General features: G+C 58.0%; 1 protein-coding gene across 2 annotated transcripts; it reads left to right on the top strand.

The window, feature by feature from the left end:
- The first annotated feature begins 8,336 nt into the window (after positions 1 to 8,336).
- RCOR2 (REST corepressor 2) lies at positions 8,337 to 18,954 on the top strand. Of its 2 annotated transcripts, none has more exons than XM_074957920.1 (12): positions 8,337 to 9,232; positions 11,561 to 11,617; positions 12,396 to 12,476; positions 13,968 to 14,020; positions 14,460 to 14,621; positions 15,980 to 16,104; positions 16,325 to 16,394; positions 16,681 to 16,914; positions 17,286 to 17,363; positions 17,584 to 17,641; positions 17,860 to 18,086; positions 18,376 to 18,954. In XM_074957920.1, exons 1-12 carry the CDS (start codon positions 9,106 to 9,108, stop codon positions 18,715 to 18,717), a joined length of 1,614 nt encoding a protein of 537 aa, XP_074814021.1. In that variant the 5' UTR covers positions 8,337 to 9,105; the 3' UTR covers positions 18,718 to 18,954. The 2 variants fall into 2 exon arrangements, with proteins under 2 accessions (XP_074814021.1, XP_074814022.1); XM_074957921.1 differs by having other exon boundaries at positions 9,218 to 9,232; positions 11,524 to 11,617.
- The last annotated feature ends 1,948 nt before the right edge of the window (positions 18,955 to 20,902 follow it).

A 20,902-nucleotide genomic window follows, 5' to 3' on the forward strand; every position in this document is an offset into this window, starting at 1 on the left:
ACCCCCCATTTCTCTGTCCTCAGTGCTTCAGTTAAACTAACCCCAGGGAGCACACTGGCTCCCTGCCTTAAAATCATCCCCATTTTAACACCCCCCCACACACTGTTCTGCCCCTCATTGCTGCATCTGCACCAACCCCAGGGAACATACTGCCACCTCTGCACTAGGAACCCCCCTTTTATCATCCATATTGCTCTGCCCACCAAAATTGCGTGTGCCCCAGGCATGAGAAGCCTGTTGCCCCTTCTGTGCTGAGATTTCCACCATCTAGCCCCTCGTACCCCATTGCCCAGACCCAGGAAGCGCACTGCCCCCTCTGCACTAAAATTCCCCCATCTGACCTGCCTTCCCATAGCAGCCCCTGGTGTGTCTGGATTTGGGGGCCTAGTGTTGGGGATTCATTTCACTCCCTTTCACATGGCACTGCTCATAAACCCTGCATCCTTCCTGCCAGCCTTAACTGGGGGAAGGGAGGGTTGCTGAGGGGGCAGCCTGGCTCATTCCCCTCCCAGTCTGGTAGAGCGGGTAGCATCATGGCTTGGCACAGAGTGACAGGTGTAACCCCTGAAGCTGAAGGTGTAACCCCCGGAGCGGTGGACATGGGGCTCCCATCACCCGTGTGTGGTGACGTGTGACCACAGGATCCCCTGTGTCTGAGTGATGTGCGCATGCATAGCACTATGTGTGCCCATTATTTGCCGTGTGGGCAGAATGCCCATCTATGCTTTTATCCCTAGGCCTCAGCCTAGTGGTACCCAGGATGAGGGTGTGTGCATGTTTGTTCCAGTTAGCTCCTTCCCAGTCATACCAATGCCTCATTCAAGCAGATCTGGAGTGTAGCGAGAGACCCCTTCTGACCCCTCTCCCCTCCCGCTCGGATCAGAACAATGGTAGGCCTAGCACCCTCCCTCCATCTCTGGGGCAGCTCAGGGTAGGATGAGGCAGGAGGGGAAAGGGGGAAAAAGGTCGGTGTCTCTTTAAGACCATCAGGTTGCAGGGAGCAGATGGCATCTGCTTCCACTCCTTGTTCTTTGTGTGGCTGCACAAAAGAGGGAGTCTGTCTCTCCTGATCTTACCCCCGCCCTCCACCATGGAGGGGGGGTATTAAGATGTATGGGATTGAGGGGAAATTTACTGCAAAAGGTAAACTTGGATTTGCCACGCCATGTGCGCTGGAGAATGGAGCAGCTCAGGGCATTTGTTGCACAGGCTCCTTCCCCTTTATTAGTGGTGGTGGGAATACAATTCCATACAAGGTCCCCATAAATCCCATCCAGTCCCCCCAAATCCCATCCGGACACCACATAAATCCCCCACACACACCCCAGAATTCCATCCATGGTCCCCCATAAATCCCTTCCATTCCCAATATCCTATACAGAGCCTCCCATCCACCTCCCAAAAAATCCCATCCAGTGCCCCCAACTCCCATAGTCTCCCATAAATCCCATCATGCCTCCCCCTAAAATACAACTAGAGCCCCCTATAAATCCCATTCAGACCTCAATCCCATAGAGTCCCCCAAAATCCCATAGAGCCCCCTAAAATCCCATCCAGAGTCCCCCATAAATCCCATCCAGGCCAGCCCCTAAAATTCCATCCACCCCCCCCATCCAAATCTCTCCCCTAAAATCCCATCCAACTCCCCCACCCCCACCACCTCCAAGCAGATGCTTCTGGGAGCCAGCCTCCTGGTGCAGCCATTGTCTGTGCAGGCCTTACTGGCACTGCACAGCACAGATGTAATTTCCCCCTCCCCCTGCCGACTCAACACACATTTCTGACTGGGGGTGGAGTGGGTGCTGAGGTCACAATTTGCTTGGTGGCAGAAGCTGAGAGCTTGGGGTACACATGTTTGTGGGAGCTGCAGGAGGAAGGAGTGAGCAAGGCTGGGGGGATAACACTGGAAACACCAAGTAGTGGATTGGATAAAGTTGTCAAACAATAGCCTTAAAGTGGGGGAAAGATATGTGTGTTGGGGTGTGTGAGTGGGCTGTGTGTTGGGGTGCGAGTGTGTATTGGAGAGGGAGCATTGGGGAGGTAAGTGAGCGTGTGGTGGGGTGTGGGTGTTTTTACCTGTTGGGGGTGGGGTGGATGTGTATGGATGTGGGGGAGATACATATCAGCTTGCAGAAGGTTGTGGGAGTGTTTGACTGTATTTTGAAGCCTGAGTGCATGCGTGATTGCAAGAAGCATATGTGTAAAGTGGCTGTGCATCTGTGGGAAGGAGAGGAGTGTGTGATGGGGGTGGGAGACAGCATCTGTGTGGTGTGATTGTGTGTGTGTGGAGTAGCATTATGGTTGTGTGTCGGGGGGTGAGGGGCAGGAAATATATGATGCCATTGTGTATATAGTTGTGAGGGGGGGTCTGATGGGTTTGGGGAAGAGGCAGCATGTGGTATCAGTGTGTGTGTTTGGGAGGGGGAGAGGTGGCAGTGTGTGGTGCTGAGTGAGTGTATGGAGGCCGTGTGTGGTGCTGTGTGTTTGTGTTTGGGGGTGGCAGTGTGTGGTGTGTGTGTATGTTTGGGATGTTAGTGTGTGGTGCTGCGTGTGTGTGATGGGAGGTGGCAGTGTGTGGTACTTCATGTGTGTGTGTTGGGAAGAGGCAGTGTGTGGTGCTGTGTGTGTGTGTATTGGGAGGTGGCAATGTGTGGTGCTGCGTGTGTGTGTTAGGAGGTGGTAGTGTTTGGTGCTGCGTGTGTGTGTGTTGGAAGGTAGTGTGGGAGTGTGTGGTGCTCCATGTGTGTGGGTATGTGTGTTGCATGGTGGCAGTTTGTGGTGCTGCGTGTATGTGTTGGGGATGGCAGTGTGTGATGTGTGTGTTGGGGGGGCAGTGTGTGATGCTGTGTGTGTGTGTGTGTTGGAGGGTGGCAGTGTGTTGCTGTGTGTGTGTGTCTGTGTATGTTTGAGGGTTGCAGTGTGTGGTGCTGCATGTGTGTGTGTTCTGAGGAGTGGCAGTGTGTGTGTATGTTGGAGGGTTGCAGTGTGTGGTGCTGCGTGTGTGTGTTGGGGTGTCAGTGTGTGATGTGTGTATTGGGGTGTCAGTGTGTGATGCTGTGTGTGTGTGTTGGAGGGTGGCAATGTGTTGCTCTGTGTGTGTTAGGGTTGGCAGTGTGTGATGCTGCGTATGTGTGTTTGTGGGTGGCAGTGTGTGTCTGTGTATGTTTGAGGGTTGCAGTGTGTGGGGGTGGCAGTGTGTGATGTGTGTGTTGGATGGTGGCAGTGTGCAGTGCTGTGTGTCTTGGAAGGCAGCACATGTGATGCTGTGTGAGTTTGGGGGTGGCAGCACGTGGTGCGGCATGTTTGTGTGTGTTGGAGGGTGGCAGTGTGTGATGCTGTGTGTGTATAGTGGCTGCATATTTGGGGCGGGGGCAGGCTGTTATGTGTCTGCTGGGAAGAGTGAGGCAGAGGCAGTGTGTGGAGCCTCTGTGCGTGTGTATACACATGACCCCAGTCAGGCCCCCCTCCCTGCTCCTCCAGGCTGGTTGCAGTGCTGCCCCAGCTGCTCCCAGGAGGGAGGCATGGCATCCTTTCATCTGCAGCAGGATGGAGAGTGGCTGGAGCTGGATAGAGCTCTCCTCTTGCTGGCCCTGCATCATCCCCCCGCCCTTTGGCTTTGATGATCAGCCTCTTCATGATGAAACACCCAGACCTGGCAATTCAGAGCTTGAGCTGTGTATTGCACATACAAACACAAAAGCATGCATACATGCATGCAAACACAACATACACAGGCATGCATGTACACATAATCCACATTAATGCACAAATACAAACACGAATGTACATGCACATGCATACACAAACATGCACACACGCACGTTCAATGAGTCTGAATCCCCAACTGCAAATGGCCCTGGGGAAGTAGCCTGCATGCTGGGAGGAGCAGGGATTTTGCAGCAGGAACTTCATTCTCCCCAGCCTATGGGTGCCTCATCCCACAACTGCAGCTGGAGGGCGGGTGGATGAAGCAAGCGCTCCTGCTGACGGTGGCAGGCAGGCCCCAGTGGCCTCATGCTCGGCAGGCGGGCGGGGGGGGGCCAGGCTGCCCTCATTGGTGGCTGCTAAATTTAGGAGCCTGATTATAGTTTGGGGTTTGGAAAGGAGAGAGGAAAATTCCCATCGAATAGACACAGGGCGTGAGTGCACGTGCGAGACAGAGACACATGCAGTGTGAGTGTGTGAGACACATGCACACAGTGTCACACTCAGAGTCACATACACAGGCAGTTACACAGGCAGCCTCTCACACACACAATCATACACAAAATCTCTGTCAGTCTCTCTCTCTTATACACAGTTTCAGTCTCATATACACAGCATCTCTCTCCCACCCACACACACAGTCCCTCTCTGTCAAGGGCCAGCTGGCTCAGCAACCCTGCAGAGGGAATCCACCCCCAACTCTGGTGACCCTGCCCATCCCCCCTGTGCTCCTGCTGACTCCCTGTGACAGGTGCTGTGTGTTAAGTGGGTTGGGAGCAAGGGAACCAGACTTCCAGCGCAGGGGAGGTCCTGGGGGGGATCCCCATGGATGGTCCTCTGGGAGGGGCAATATAGTGCTTGAGCTTCCCAAAAAAGCCCAGGGGGCACTAACTCAGGGGCTGGTGTGAGGGGGATATCTCAGCCCATCCCACCGCTGCCATGGGAACAAAGTGTGGGCCTGTGTCTCACACTCAGACTCCCCAGCAGCATCTCCTTGGCACACCCCCCATTTCTCCTCTGCAAAAAGAGTGGGCGGCCAGAGCTCCCAGCTGCTGCATTCTCCATCCTGCCCTGACATTGAGCATCTGAAAATAGCTCCCTCCATCTTTGGAACATCCCCCAGGGGAGAGGGGGTCTGAGCCCTGTGCTACCAGATGGGGAGGGGAAAGGGGCCCTGATTCTGGTCTCCTGGCAAGAGAAGAATTGGGCTCAATGCCAACCTGATGTCTCTGCTGAGATATTTAGCCTCCTACTCCCACTCCTGGAGCATCATTCAAAGTGTGTGTGTGTGTGTGGGGGGGAGTAGCAGCACACATCTAGCAGGGAGTCAGCGGTTACAGCACACATGGAAAGAGGACAGGGTGGCCTTTCACTCATGTTTGCTGCTGCTGTTCTGCCTACATTAGCACTGGGGTTCCCCACCACTCCTGCACAGTGCCAGTAGCACCGGCTGCGTGGGGGGAGCTCCCCCATACCCATGCTCCCCTGGAGTTCCCCACCATCCCTGTACCAGCTTCCCCCCAGCCTACTGCTCCCATTGTGTCTCTTCCCGCCCCCCACCTCCTGCCACCCACCAGTGGTGTGTTTACAGACTCCCTCCCGCAGCCCAGCCGTTTCTCCAGGCCTGTCTCGGTGGTGGAGAGGGAGGGCCAGGCGAGCAGGTGTCTGCTCAGACAATGGCGCCGCTTTGTTGGGCTGCAGGGGGAGGGGGTGGGGAAAGGAGAAGGAGAAAGAGAAAAAAAAAAAGGTCAGCAGAGAGCTTCCCTTACACTGGGGGATGGAGCCTGGGCTGCATCTTCCAGCTGACAACAGTGTGGAGGCTGCCAGGGGTTGTGGGGGCATGTAATGGGGGGAGTTTGTGGCACTGGGGCAGTGATTAGAATACTGCCAGGATGGGAGCATTTGAGATGTAGGGGTGTCTGTGGGGAAAGAGGGAGGAATAGATGGATGGGACGGGGAGATGGATGGATAAAGGATGTGTATAGGGAGATGGGGGGGGGGTGTATGGAGATGGAGGAATTCAGAGGCATGTGCATGGGGATGCAGAGGCAAACAGACACTTGTACATGGGGTGGTGGCCAGGGGCAGGGGGTTGCCAAAGCTATAAGCACCTAGAAACAGGGTCCCATAATGGGAAGTATTGGGTAAACTTCTCTACCAGCTCTGCCGGTACTACTTAGCTAGCTAGATGGATGGATAGTTTAGAGGGGTATATATGGGGATGGATAGTGTTCGCTCCACTGTTGCTGTTGTCTCTAAACACAATACTAGCTGGGCGGGCCAGGGTCCCTACAACATCGGGGGAACCAGGGACTGGGATCCCCTTCTGCTCACCCCACCCGGCCAGGGCCTGGAGATGGCTGCTACAGTGGAAGCTATGCAGTCTGCCAAATCCCTGGGCATTGTGTATGTTCCTGTTCCCATCCCCACCCTGTTCTGTGCCGCTTGAGCCAGGCTGTTTGCTGGTGGTCTGCAGAAATCAACCCCCCACTTCCTCCCTCAATCACATCCAACATCGTTAGCCCTTGAACAGACCCACCAATACAACACAAGCTAGTTGGACCTAAACGTCCCATGGCCTGGTTCTCAGCCGCAGCCCAGAGAGACATGCTCAGGGCACAGTGGATATGAAACACCAGCAGCACAGAATGGCAGTGCTGGGCACTTGTTTTGCACAAGATGAAGTGGGCCCACACTGTTTGTGTGTGCTAGTTGTGTGTGATATATGTGAGCTGATTGAACTGGTTTTGTGCACGTGTTGATTGTGTTTGCTCCTTGTGTGAGTTGGTTGTGTGCACACGAGTGTTGGTGGGTTTTGTGCACTGGTTGCATGTATTCACCACAGTCCTATTCCTGATCTGAGGTTCTGCTATGTGGTGTAAATCTGGAGTAACCAATTTACATCAAAGTAACCCAAATAAATACCTGACTCCTGCATTCCAATCCAGCTAATCAGCTGGGAAACAAGCAAATCTCCAGTCAGCTCCCAGAGGGCCTCCCCCCATACCTACCCAACCCCCAGCAATACCAGCACTGTGAAGGGACAAACAGCCTATGCTAGAGAGTAGCTCAGCACCCAACCTACTGGATGATCACAGAGTCTAGGGATAAACAACTTCTTCTCTCACCCCCTGCTACTTTCCCTCCTACTGGAGAGGGATCTGGTCTGCTTTTTTGCACCTCAGAACTTTATGCAAAAGTGGGGGAGGGTTTAAAACCAGCTGGCAAAATCCAGCTATTAGCAAAAATGTGCCTTAAAATCTCCATTGGATTATTAACCCCTTTGATCCCTTCCTGAGGTTGGGGGTGTGAGTAGGGCGTGAGTTTATTCTTAATATTGTTAGCATGGGCCAAACAATATATTTTTCCCTAATCTCATTCTCAGGAATGGCTGAACTGTTTTTGCTGAGATTTGCCAAAAAAGTTCTTCTTGAGGCAGACACCCAGCATGGAAAATTTCAGGCTGAATGGTTAAAGTTTGGCAAAGTTATAAGCAACTGAAAACAGGCTCTAATAATGGGAAGTGTTGGGTAAGTATGAGCTCTGCCTATACTACTTAGATAGATTTGAGTTTTACTTGAGGATGTCCACTTCTCCTTTATTTAAAGTGCCATTGAACAGCTGCTAGGGTATATTTTACATCCCCCCACCCCCATGTGTTCCCTGGGGTGGCTATCCAGTGACAGGAGGGCTAGAAAGGTAAAAAGAAAAAAAAATCGAAGGAAGCATTAATTTACTTGACATAAACATAAGAAAACAATGTTAATACTGTGCTAATAAATATATTACAAGGGATTCTCCTAGAAGTGATAGGCTGAGAGAATAGATGTTATAGACCTATATCTAGCTATCCATCTGTTCCTATACACACCCCTCTATCTACCTACCTACCATCCATCCCCATACATACACCTCTATCTATTGATCCATCTATCCATAAATATCCATCTATCACCCCACATACCTCTCCATTTATCCATCTCTATCTCTCCCCATATATACTCCTTTATCTAATCTAGCTCTCTATATACATATTTAAATCTATGTATGCATATCTATTCATCTATCCATTTATCTATATTCATTCACATACGCTAAGCACATCTGGTCCAAGAAGGCATACAGTGCAATAGGCAGAAAGGGGAGGGTGTGTACTGGGTGGGGAGAAATATACCCATTGAAAAAGCTAGGTCCTCTAGCCTGCTGGGGTGGGGGCTGTCTCCATAGGTGCTGGAATTAGGGGTGCTGGGGATGCTGCACCCCTTGACTTGAGGTGGCTTCCATTCTATTCAGGGTTTACAGTTTGGTTCAATGGCTCTTAGGACCCCTACTATACAAATGATTCCAGCACCCCTGGGTGTCTCTGTCTCTGAACAGCCCTCCATTTCTCTCATTTTCTCTCTTTCATCCCTTCTGCAGGGAGAGTAGCATTTTAAAAGACAACATAAAGACCCACCCAGCAGCTCCTCTCATTCAGTACATCCCCCTCCTTACATACACATCTGGGCTCAACTCTCTCTCCCCCTCCTTCTGCCTGCCTCTTGCCCCTGCCTGCCCCCCTCTGGCCAGATGTGCATCCAGGCGGATGGGTTCAGCTGGGAGGTGCTGAGGCCAGGGGAGCTGGAACTACTTTTCCCCAGCAGCAGCAAGCAGCAGGAGCCGACCGAGGAAGCTCCAGTCTGACTCTCATTGTGTGTGTGTGTGAGGAGAGACGGAGGCAGGCACAGGAGCTCCTGTAAAGCCTCCTGCCCACGCAACTTTCCCACCAGGGTTCCCCCCTCCACCACACACACTGAGTCAACCCCCCTCTTCTTGCAGCATCCCCAGCCCCTGGAATCAGGACCCCCTACCCCATTTCCACCCCTTACTCCTGGAGGTCACTTTTATTTTTGTGCACAAGTTGCTACATCTTTGGAGGAAGAAAGAAGCCATAGAAGGAAACTGGGGTCAGATCGTCCCCAGGGGAGAGTTGGGGGGAAATCCCTAATTTTTAACCCAACTCCCTCCCCGTTTTTTGCATTTGGTAGGTTATTTTTTGCGGGGGGGAGAAGCATCTGGAATTTCAGGTGTTGGGAGCAAAGGGGTTTGTTGGAAAGTCCCCCCCCCCCTCATTTCAGGGGAGTTTGGGAAACTTTTGAATGGGAGGAAAGATTTCAATCTGGGAAAAGAAACCCTGAAATCCTCCCCCCTTTGCAGGGAATTTTGGGGATCCCTCCACCCTGGGATCCGCCCCCCATGGATTTTTCTGGGGTTGTAAGTTTCGCCCCTTCGCTGTTTTAATTTTGGATTGTTTCAAGTCGCCACCGACCAGCGCGCGCGTGTCCTCCACCCTGAACCAGAGCTAAAGGGGGGGATTCCTGTGGTGGAGGGGGCCGCAAAGCAGAGGGAGCTGGGGGGGCAATGCCTTCCGTGATGGAAAAATCCGGCCCAGCCTCCGGGATCCTGTCGAGGAGCCGGGCGAAATCGGCCACCAATGGCAATCATCAGACCTCGGAGGATGAGAGCAGCGAAGAAGAGCATTCACATGGTAAGTGCCAGACTGGGGGCACAGCTATTGTGCAAGGGGCAGGGAGCCAGCTACGGTCCACTCCACACACGGATCACGCGTGCGTGTCCCGGAACGGGAGCCGAGGATGATTCACTTGCTATACGCATGTGGACTGGGGGGTCGTGACACGCCACGAGTGTGGACTTGGTGGGGGCTCACGCCACGCGTGCGGTCGAGGGGGGATCGTGGTGCGCCACGCGTGTGGACGGGGAGGTCACGCCACGCTTGCAGACCGCATCTTCCCGTGGAGGAGAAAAACTCCGCTGGAGTGCGAGGCCCTAAGGGTCAGGGATAGGGAGCTGGCGACAACTTCACGGGTCTGGGGAAGTGACAGCGTGTGGCCCGGTTCCCCCAGAATCGGGAAGCGCGCGGGGAGGGAGGATGCTATCTCCCTAGTGACTTGAATTAACCCCACTTTCTAAGGCGTCTCGGGATCCCCTCCTCACCTGGCGTCCAACAGGGAGACGTGGTGACCGCCATGGCTCCTGGGGTTAGCCGGGGCGGCCCGGGACTAGAATACAGTGTAGAATACAACAATGCTGGAATATTATTTCTCCTGCAATCCCAGCTGGGGCCCGATCCCTGGGAGCGGCGGGGGGGACGACACACAGAACAACCCTGGGGTGTTGGGGGGGGCAACCCCTTCCCAAACTTAACCCCAGGGTGAGCAAAGGGGCGCTCCCGGCTGAACAAAGAGCCGGGGCATCACTGGAAGGTTGCTTTTGCTAACAGATTCGACCCCATTGTCCCCTGGCGCCCTCGTGTGTGCCTGCTGCCTCCCAGCGTCAGCCGGCTTTGTTAGCCCCCCTCCCCCCGCCGCACACCAGCGCCAGCAAGGGATGTGCTGGGGGGCTCCGAGGAGGTTAGAGCGGCCGATTCCTCCCACCGGCCATGTGGAATCCGTTCGGGGAATGTGTGTGGGGGGACAGTTACGCCCCTTTGCTGCTGGCTCTGGGGAGGCACAAGCAACCCAGGAGTATGGGGTGGGGAGTCAACAGGGTGGAGTGCTAGTCTGCTGTTTGGACACCCTCCCTTGCCAGCCCTGTTAGCCCATCACTAAGGAAAGGGGGGGGGGTCTCACCTCCGAGACCTCTCATGTTCTTCCTCCAAGTCTGCAGGGGGGTGGTGTCCACCGCCCCCAGCTGGTCAAGATACTGGGAAATTCTGCCAAAGACACCCCCCTCCTCCCCAGCGAGAGCGCCTGTCACAACTGCGCTGCAGCCAGCCAGCCAGCCACCACCCCCTGCCGGGGGGTGGGGTGCATCCTGGAGGGTGGGGGTTATATAGTGTTCAGGAAGAGGGTAACTACCTGGGTGGTACCCATCAACAGCTGGGAGCCCTTCCCATTCTAGCTTGCCTGTGGGTGTGGGATCCTCGTAGGAGCAGACCTCCCCCCACCACGTCCTCTCCCCATCTCCCCCTCCCTAGCGTGTGTTTCTTGGGCCCCGTGCCGGAAAGTGAAAGCAGGGCAGCTCCTTGGCAGGCGCTGGCTAAATGCTTCCAGATCAGGCTGCAGCTGTGACAAGTCAGGCTTCCTGGGAAAGAGAGCCAGGGGTGGGGTGGGAAGTAGAGAGGGGAATGGGATAGTGTAGCCCCCCACCCCCCGTGGACCAGTGCGTCTAGGGCTAGATTGCTTGTCCAACTCTGATATGCAGCTGCGCGGGGGGGGGGGGGGGCGCAGGGGCCGCGAGGGCTGTTTATATACAGGGACCCCTGGCCTGGTGCTGAGATGCAGCCATCTCTGGGGAGGGCTGTCTGGGCTGATTAACAGCTAAACAAAGCTACACTGTAGTTTGGGAAGTGAAGGAGAAGCTGTACTTATCTGACCGAGTATTTAGGAAGAATGGTATTACCAGAGCTAGGAATTAATACTGCATTAGGGCCAGCACTGACTGGGAGGGTAGAGCCCCGTAATGAGCCCCATCTCACTTCATGCAGCACAGCGCCCCCTAGTGCTTAACTGGGGCACTGGGGTCAGCACTGACTGCAGGGGAGAGCACCCCCTACTGAGCCCCCTGCCCAGCTCCCTGCAGCATAGCACCCCCTAGTGCTGCACTGGGATCTGCACTGACTGGAGGGGAGAGTACCCCCTACTGAGCCATCACTTCCTGCAGCATCTTGGGGGGGGGCCTCCCAACTAATCCATGTCACATCTCAGCCCTGTTCTATGGGAGCTTGGAACTCACAGGAAAGTCCAAGATTTCCCTCCCTTAGGGGAGGGCAGCTAGGGGTTGAGGGACTAACTCCTGGGTTCTCTCATTCAACTGCAGCTGATCCCTCACACCTGCCCCTCTCCTTCCCTTGTAGACAGCATGATTCGGGTGGGGGCTGATTACCAAGCTGTGATCCCTGAGTGCAAGCCAGGTAAGGGTACTGATGCCGTCTGGATTCCTGGGGAGGGGCAGAGACAGCAGGGGGCACCACTCTTTAGAAATCCTAACTCCAGTCTCCCAGGATCAATGGCTGTACCCACCCAGCCTCACTCAGTGAGGGCTTGATGGGGGAAGCAGAGAGAGGAGTGGGGGGTTGGTCTGTCTGCAGGCAGCCTTCCCCCCCTCACGTGTTGAGGGAGCCCCCTCCCCCAAGACAGTGCCTGGGTGGGATTGAGTGGGATTGAATCGGGGTGCTGGGCTTTGTTAAGGTTCAAAAGGGCGGAGGAGCAGAGGGGAAAAGTGTACTCGCTTCCTCCATGTATGGTGCCTGCCCTCCCAACGCCCCACCTCCCCCATTACCAGCAGCAGAGCAACATACTCTGGGCCTGACTGTGCCCATAGTCTCTCCTCCCCACACTTGTGCATTGGCACAGCAAGAAGCTTTTCCTGGCATAGAGCTACAGCTGCCTCCGCTGCCAGCTGGGCTGCTGGGGGGCTCAGTACAGTTGCTTTTCTCTCACTGTGGCTGTGGGTTGGGGTTGAGGGGCATCATCAGAGCTGTGCAGTGGGTGGAGCATAACAGGGGGCTGTGGGTCAGGATTGAGGGGCACTGGCAGAGCTGTGGGGTCTTGGTTCCTGCTGCCCTCTTCATTTTGTGGGGTGAATCCTAGAGTGGAGCAGGGGCTTGGGGGCTGTGATGAGTGGGGCCCAGGAGTGTCTGGCAGGGGGAGCTCTGTGCTGACCCTTTGTCTCCTGTCTGTCTGATGCAGAAAGCCCCGCTCGCTACAGCAACAAGGAGCTGAAGGGGATGCTGGTCTGGTCGCCCAACCACTGCGTGTCAGATGCCAAATGTGAGCAGCCCCTAGCCCCTATCATTAGCACATGGTCACCACAGCCAGGGCACCTGCTGGCTGTGGCTGTTCCCCCCTCCCGCTCCCCTGACTGGGCAAGGCACCAGCCCAGCAACCCCTCTCCCCCTCCTCTGGCACAGCAATGCCCCCTTCCCCTGCCAGTCAATGCCCCAATCCAGCTCAGCACATGGCCCTCTCTTCCTCCCTGCCCAAGCCTAGCTCACTGCCTCTTTCCCCTGGCCCAGTGCACTGCCCATCTCTCCCATCTCCCACAGCCCCCTTGTTTGCCAGCCCAGCATGCTACCTCCTCCCCTCCCCAACCTCTATCCCCCCGGGCCCACCCAGCAACCTCCACAGCTCAGAGGGCTGCGCCCTCCCCCACCCAGCAATCCCCTTTGCCCCCCAAGCCCAGAATGCCTTCCCTAGACCAGTGCACAGCTGCCTCTAGCAAACCCCTCCCCCCACGCCCAGTGTGCTGCCCCCCTTTCCCATGGGCAGCAAATCTCTCTCCCCCTTTCCTTGGCCTAGCAATCCCCTCTGCCCCGCCCAGCATACTGCCCCCTTACTCCTCCCCTGGCCCCCACATGCTGCTCCTCCCCTCCGCTTTTCCCCACAGATGCTCTAGATGAGTCATTTCTAACTCTTCGGCTCTTGCTCCAGTGGGGTTTAGGACCTGGGGGAGATGGCCATGGCTTGCCCCCCTCCTTCTAGAGATATTCACTGCCCAGGACCCTGCTTCCCCATCCTGCAGGGCAGGGCAGGGTTGGGATCAGAGAAATGGAGTGGGGAGGGTCCACTCTGGGGATCAACTTCTTGCACTGCAGGGGTACAGGGGGAATGTGGGCTTAGAATGTCTGGCCTGTCACTCCCACACGGCCCTTGGGTGAGACGGGGCAGGGGGGCTGGATGGGTCTCACACTTGCTGATCTCAGACCCCAACACAGAGAGACAAACATCCAGCCCCACAGCATCAGACACCCCCCTTGCATGCACACCCCTCAGGTACCAGAGACGCCACCCTGCGTGCACCCCTCGTGTATCACAGGTGCACCCCGCATGCATAACCCCACATCAGACACCCCATTCGTGCACACCCCTGTGTATCAGACACCCACCCGACATGCATGCCCCCACATCAGACACACCCACCGTGCATGCACATCCCTTCCCGGCATGTCCCCACATGCACGCAACCCCCCCCCCCCGCCCTCTCTGGCACAGCTGTGCACACATGACTGGTATCAGACCCCTCCCACACATAGACTCAGTGTTAGACACTTCCCCTCCCCGCACATACACATTCAGTATCACACCAACCCCTGCCCAATACACACTTGGCATGAGACACCCCCTGCCATGCATGTGCTGTGCTGTCTCAGGCCGATCTGCACAGTGGATGTGATACATCTGGTGGTGGGAGTTGGGAGGGAAGGGAAGGGTCCTGCAGGAAGTTGTCCTGATGACTTGTCTCATCTCTTCTCTCCCGCCCAGTGGACAAATACATTGCAATGGCCAAGGACAAGCATGGCTACAACATTGAGCAGGTAGATTGCCCCCACCCCGCACACTGCATGGGGCAGCCGTGTGGGGGTAGATCCCACAGAATTTGGCCCTTTTGATTCTTGTGTCCCCCAGGTCCCAGGGTTACAACCCCATCTTACCTCACCATGCCCCGGGATGCCTGACCTGGCCCCCCTCCAACAGCCCCCCCAGGATTCTACCCCATCCTTGGGATACTTAACCCTCTTGCCCCCATCTCACCCACCCTCCATTGCCCTGGGGACGCTGACCACTCCTGCCCTGTCTCATCATCTTCCCCAACCCCAGGGACACATCTCCCCTACCCTACCTCCAGGACACAGCAAACCTCACCCTAGCTCATCTCCCTCATTCCATCCTGGGGATCCCCATCATCCCCATCTCATCGTCCCCTCCCCACCCTGTGGATGCTGCTGCCCCTCTCACCCCCCCATATCACCCCAGGCCCTGGGGATGCTGCTGTGGCACAAGCATGATGTGGAGAAGTCTCTGGCTGACCTGGCCAACTTCACGCCCTTTCCAGACGAGTGGACGGTGGAGGACAAGGTGCTATTCGAGCAGGCGTTCAGCTTCCATGGCAAGAGCTTCGCACGCATCCAGCAGATGGTACGTGCCTATTACGCCCCCTCAGCCAGCAGATGGTGCTTGCAACTCACCCCTTGCAAACAAGCAGATGGTACATTCCACTGCACTCCTCTCCCCCATACAACCAGCACATGGTACCTACAATCTCCTTGCAGCTGGCACATGGTACCTGCCCCCTGTCGCACAACCAGCAGATGGCACCTGACATGCCTGCTCCCCCCAGCCAACAGATGGTACCTGCCATCCCTCCTACAGCCAACAGAATTGGCATATGCTACAATTGCCCCCCCAGCCATCACATAGTATGTTCCATGCATCCCCACCCAGCAGCCAGCAAAGATGGTACATGCCACCAACCACCACCTGGCAGCTAGCAAAGATAGCTTGTGCCACCCCCTACTCCCATAGCCAATGGAAGGTATGTGCCCCCTCCCTCCGCTGCAGCTAATAGATAGTATATGGCACCCTCTCTTTCCTCCACAGTGACCAAATGGCATTTGCCACTGTCTCTCCCCCTGCAGCCAGCAGGTGGTATGTGCTAATGACTGCACTGCCCCCCCTCCCCACACCCAGCTGATGGTATATGCCACCATGTCCCCATCTCCCCCTGCAGCCAACATATGTGATATATGCCAACCCCCCTACCTTGTGTGATGGTGCTACCTCACCCCAAAGGGGCCTGGCATGGGGGTGGGGACTTCCTGTACCCTCCATAGCTGGGAGCCCACCTTCCTTCCCATGGGGATCCTGGCAGGCTTCTCCTTCCTCTCCCCCTCCTACTTTTTCCCCATGCATCCCATCTCTCCTTCCCCCTGCATCTCCTCCCCTTCCCCCCCACATCCCATCTCTCCCTCCAGTCTCTTCCCCCCACCAGCATCTGCTCTCCCCCTCATACCTCTGGCATCCCATCCCTCACCCCATCACTCTCCCCCAGCATCTCTTCCCACCCCTCGCCCACCCCCACTGCATCCCATCCCTCCCTCCTCCTGCATCTCCTCCCACCCCTGCCCCCCCGCATCCCATCTCTGCCTCCAGTCTCTGCCCCTCATACCCCTGGTATCCCATCTCTTCCTCCTCATGCATCTCCCCCTTCCCCACATTCCCATCCCTCCCTCCAGTCTCCCCTGCAGCAGGCATCTCCTCCCACCCCTCCCACACCCAGCATCTCATCCCTCTCTTGAGTCTCTCCCCTCAACAAGCATCTCCTCCTGCTCTCTCCCCTTCCTTGTCATCCCATCCCTCCCTGGACCATTCAATCTCCCCAAGCACCTCACCACTCCATTCCCAGATATCGTATTCCCCCCACTCACACCCTGCCAAGCGCCTCAACCTCCCCAGTCCCCCCAAGGCATCTGACCCCCTCCCTTATCTGTCCCCAGCTCCCCGACAAGCTGATCCCCAGCCTGGTGAAGTATTACTACTCCTGGAAGAAGACAAGGAGCCGCACAAGTGTCATGGACCGACAGGCCCGCCGGCTGCTCAGCAAGAAGGAGAGAGATGACAGGTGAGGTAGGGGAGGGGGGAAGTGCAGGGGTGGGCAGGGTGGGGGTTCTGGGTGAGGGAAGCAGGGCAGGCTAGATGGCCATGGAGGGGGTGGAGGGCAGATGGTGGGGACAGGGGGTTTGTGGTGAGGTTGTGGAGGGTAGGGGCTGGGGAGTCTGGTTGGGGGGCAGCCTGGGATTCTTGGTACCATCCCCTCTAACCCATGCCATGCTCCCCCCCAGTAACGACGAGATGGAGGAGGGACGGGCAGCCAGCGAGGGGGAGTTTGATGCCATGGACCCCAAGAAGGAGGTGAGGGGTTGGGGGTGGGATGGCTCACAGGCAGGTGGGTGGGGGAGGGCACATCCCCACTTGCTTGGGCTCTGTGCTGGGAGGGGTGGGAGAGGGGACCCTGGGCTGCAGTGGATCATTAGAGGGCACTGTGCTTCAGGGGTCAGCAGGGGGCACTGTGCCATGGGATGGTGTGGGGGGTGCTGTGCTGTAGGGGGTGTTGTGGGAGGAGCCAGTCCGTGGCACTGTGCTGCAGCAGGGATCCCTAGGGGGCGCTGTACTCAGACCAGCTCCATTCCCTGCCCAGCCAAGCTACCAGAAGCTGCCGAGCAGCCGGCCGGGCCCAGGATCGGGCTCAGGGCCTGTGAGGAAGGAGGCGCAGCTGTCGCAGTATCGGCACCACCCACTGCGCTCGCGCCGGCGCCCCCCCAAGGGCATGTACCTGAGCCAGGATGACATCGCTGGCATATCGGCCAGCCCTGACGTGGGCACCCTGGCACTGCGCCACCTCGACTCACAGCTCGTCTCCCTCAAGCGCCAGGTAACCCCGACCCCCCATCACACCTGCCAACCCCCCAGCCCTGCCATGAGCACCCTGGCGCTGCGCCACCTCAACTCACAGCTCGTCTCCCTCAAGCACCAGGTAACCCTGACCCCCCATCACACCTGCCAACCCCCCAGCCCTGCCATGAGCACCCTGGCGCTGCGCCACCTCGACTCACAGCTCGTCTCCCTCAAGCGCCAGGTAACCCTGACCCCCCCATCAGCCTATCAACCCCCCAGCCCTGATCTGGGCACCCTGGTGCTGCGCCACCTCGAACTGCAGTTTGTCTCCATCAAGCACCAGGTAACCCCTGACCCCCTTTGCCCCCAGCTCTCACTTACAGGCCCCTTCTCTCCCCATCCACCCAGGTCCAGTGCATCAAGCAGATCAACAGCAGCATGAAGCAGGCCCTGGAGGATGGGATCGACAAGCTGCGGCCCCCCGAGGTGAGATGAGGGGCACCGACCCCCATGTAGGGGGAGAAGGAACCAGCCCCTGTTGGGGGAGGTGAGGTGCTGGGCCCAGCTCCCATGGGGCACAAGGGTTGGGGAGAGGAAGTGCGAGCCCAGTACCAGCCCCATGGGAGGGTGAGGGAAGGGGTGGGACCAGCCACAAGGGGAAGGGCAGGTCTGAGTCCTAGCCTGATGCTCTCCACTCTCCCGCCAGGGGAACGGCAAGTTCAACTCACGCTGGACAACAGATGAGCAGCTGCTGGCTGTGCAAGGTGAGCTGGGGCGGGGGGAGGAGGCTCCAGGGAGGGAGCGTGGGGGCGGGGAGGGGGTGTAGACACCCCTCCCATCACGGCTGCCCCCTGGGTATCTAAGTGACCCCAGCCTGGGCATGTAGCTGGTGCCCCCTCGTGTGGGTAGCTGCCCCTGGACTCCTCCCAGCATGCAGGGGCCCTGCCTCCCCTGGGTAGCTGACCCCCTCCCCTCTCTCCAGCCATCCGCAGGTATGGTAAGGATTTCCAGGCCGTGGCTGGGGTGATCGGCAACAAGACGCTGGCCCAGGTGAAAACCTTCTTCGTCAGCTACCGGCGCCGCTTCAACCTGGAGGAGGTGCTGCAGGAGTGGGAGGCTGAGCAGGGGGGATCCCCAAGGGGCCGCTCCCCGCCCCATGACACCAAGAGCTCCAGCGTCTCACTGGCCAGCAGTGAGGACGACGATGAGGTGAGGAAGGGGTGAGACCCCTGACCTGTACCCACAGACCCCTCCAATCCCAGCCCAGCTGGTGCCCCTCAATCTAAACAGCAGCCCCCTGCCATCCCAGCCATTCATTGTGCCACACGCAGCCCCCAGCTCTGCTATTTCCCTCAGTCTGACCAACGGCCCTCTGCCCTGCCAGCCCCGGGCACCCCACACGTTCAGCTGAGCCCCGTCAGTCCGACCCACGGCCCCCTGCCCTGCCAGTCCCAGGCACCCTGCATGGCTCCCCACTCACTCTGCTCTCTCCTTGCAGGTGCAGATCACAGCTGTGTCCCGCTCTGCCCAGCAGCAGCCGCAGCCCCCAGCATCCAGTGCAGCAGCTCTGCCCTCTGCCTCCCCCCGGCTGCCACCCACCACGCTGTCGCAGCCTCCCCCCTTGCTGCGGCCCACGCTGCCCACAGCACCCACGCTGCACCGCCAGCCGCCCCCACTCCAGCAGGGTCGCTTCCTGCAGCCCAGACTGTCGCCCAACCAGCCACCCCCGCCACTCATCCGGCCTGCTGCCTCCCGCAACCATGGGCGGGGGCCCCAGCACCCCTCCTCACTGGTGGGCGTGGCTCTGGAGCCCCCTCCCCCGTCCTCCAGCTCCCTCTGAGGTGGGGGGAGGACAGCTGAAGCCCCCTGCTTCCTTAGTGCCCTGGATCCTGCTTGGTTAAGGAGTCAGGGCTTTCATCTACCCCATAGTGACACACTAGGGGTGGCTCTAGGACCCCCCCAGGGGAGGAGAGAGACTGAAGAACTTGCATTGGCTGAACCCAACCCCTCTGGGGAGCAGAGGACCCTCCCAGGGTGGTCCATTTGGGCTCTAGGCAAAATCGAGGAAGGGGCGTGGGTACCAATGCCAGCTATGGGGGTAGTGGGGGGGAGGGGTTTTTTTTTTACTTGTAGAGGGATCAGTTCAATGGGGTGGCAGCCCCCTGCTGGTGAGCCGTGCCGGACAGGGACCCCTCCTCACCCCTAGGAGCCTCGGGGAGGGGGGGGCTCCCTCCTGTGGCTGAATGAGCTGGGGGATGTATCTCCTGAGGGGGGGATGGGCACGGGAATGTTCTCCTGGCACTGGGGGGTGGTGGAGCTGACACTGGCCCCCAGCTGGCAGAGCAGTTGCTGGGGGGGGGGGGGGGTTGTGTGTTGAAGGGCAGGAGTAGCACAAAGCCCCCCCCAAATGGGGCACAGCTCCCTCACTTTGAGGGGCAGCACAGGCTCCCAGGGGGACCTGAGTGCCAGGGTCCAGGTAAGGGGGTAACCAGCGATAACACTGGGTGAGGCCGCTGCAGGAGAGTTGGGGGGAGCAGCATTGAAGAGGCCTTGGAAGAAGCACAGAGCTGGGGAGTGGGGATCAGGCACCCCCCCTCCCCCATCTAGAGGAGAGCAGCTCAGTAGGCACCTGCACAGCCATGGAGACCCCCCCTTGCTTGGTGCATGCTGCTCTGCTGGGGTAAGGGGGGCTTTGGGCAATGGGGCATTTGTAGGCAGGGCCAGGGGTGGGGTGGGGGAAGGTAGGAGCTGGGGGCGGGGAAGGCGGTTACGTTGATGTTGCATTTTGAATAAAAGTATTTTACTAGATGTGTCCCGAGTTCGTCCAAGTGCTGCCCCTCCATCTCCCTCAGGACTCCCACCGCTCCAATTCCCTCAGCCACCCTCCTGCCCCCCCCCCATTCCACCCCAGACCCCCAACCATCAGCTGCCCCAATTCCCGCCCTGTGGAGGCGTCATGCACTCCCTGGAGCCTCCCACCCCCCATTGCCTGGGGCAGGAAGGGCCTGTGCTTGGCCAATGGGCACACCTGGCTCTTGGGCTAGAGGTGGGCTGAGCCCACAACTCAGCGGGGGCACTTTCCCCCAGTGCCCAGGGCCAGTGTCCCCCCCAGGCCCGGCCAAGGCAGAGACTGATGTGGGAGCCCCAGCAAGGATTTAGCCCCAAGCTCAGGCAAAGCTCAGGGCCGAGGCGCTGGCTGCTGTTCCCAGGGCGGGCTGGGTCTGGCCCCTCCCCGCTGGATGCAGCAGGGGCCCAGACTAGCAGAGAAGGCAGGTGAGGAAGCAGCTGTTACTGGACCAGCTTCCGCTGGGGGAGATACAAGCTCTGCTCTTCCCGTCTGGAGCTCGGAAGGCTTGGCTGGCTCCCCCCACCCCCAGAGCTGGTCCAATACGAGCTATTGCCTCACCCACCTTGCCACTGGGCTGGGGCATTAGAGTGGCTGCCCCTTGCAGCAGCCAGGCAGGTAGGGCCAAGGGCAGGATGGGAACCCATCAGCAGTTAGGGCCAAGAAAGGTGCATTCACTGTGGTAGGGACAGTCTAAGGGGCCAACACCCCTGGAGCTGCTGGGCTAGAACCTGCTGCCCTGGATTCCTGGTGCTGGGATGGGCCTGTACAACCAGCCCCTTGAGCCTGGGTGCCCAGGACAGGGGCCCTGCCAGTGCTAGGACACAGCCCAGGGTGAGGCTTGTGGCTCTAGGATCGTCCAGCTGGGGGCCTCCACTGGGCTGGGCTGGGCCTGCAGCACCAAGGAGCCTGTGACTCCCGCACCTCTACAGCTCACTGTCAGGGTGCCTGGAAGAGGGGCAGCGTTAGGGCCCAACCCAACGTGTTTGGCTGAGCAAACCCCGGGCCCTCCACTAGCTGCAGAGCTCGGAGCAGGGCTGATGAACCCAGAACAGCCACATGAGGGGAACCAAGACTCCCCCTAAAACCAGTATTTCTACAGCAGCTTCCAGCCCAAGCTCAGGCCAAACCTCCACCCCCAGTGCTGGGGGGCTGTATATATAGAGGATCCCTCACCTGC

This window comes from Natator depressus, chromosome 7 (assembly GCF_965152275.1).
Source record: "Natator depressus isolate rNatDep1 chromosome 7, rNatDep2.hap1, whole genome shotgun sequence".
In the NCBI taxonomy this organism is placed as follows: domain Eukaryota; kingdom Metazoa; phylum Chordata; order Testudines; family Cheloniidae; genus Natator; species Natator depressus.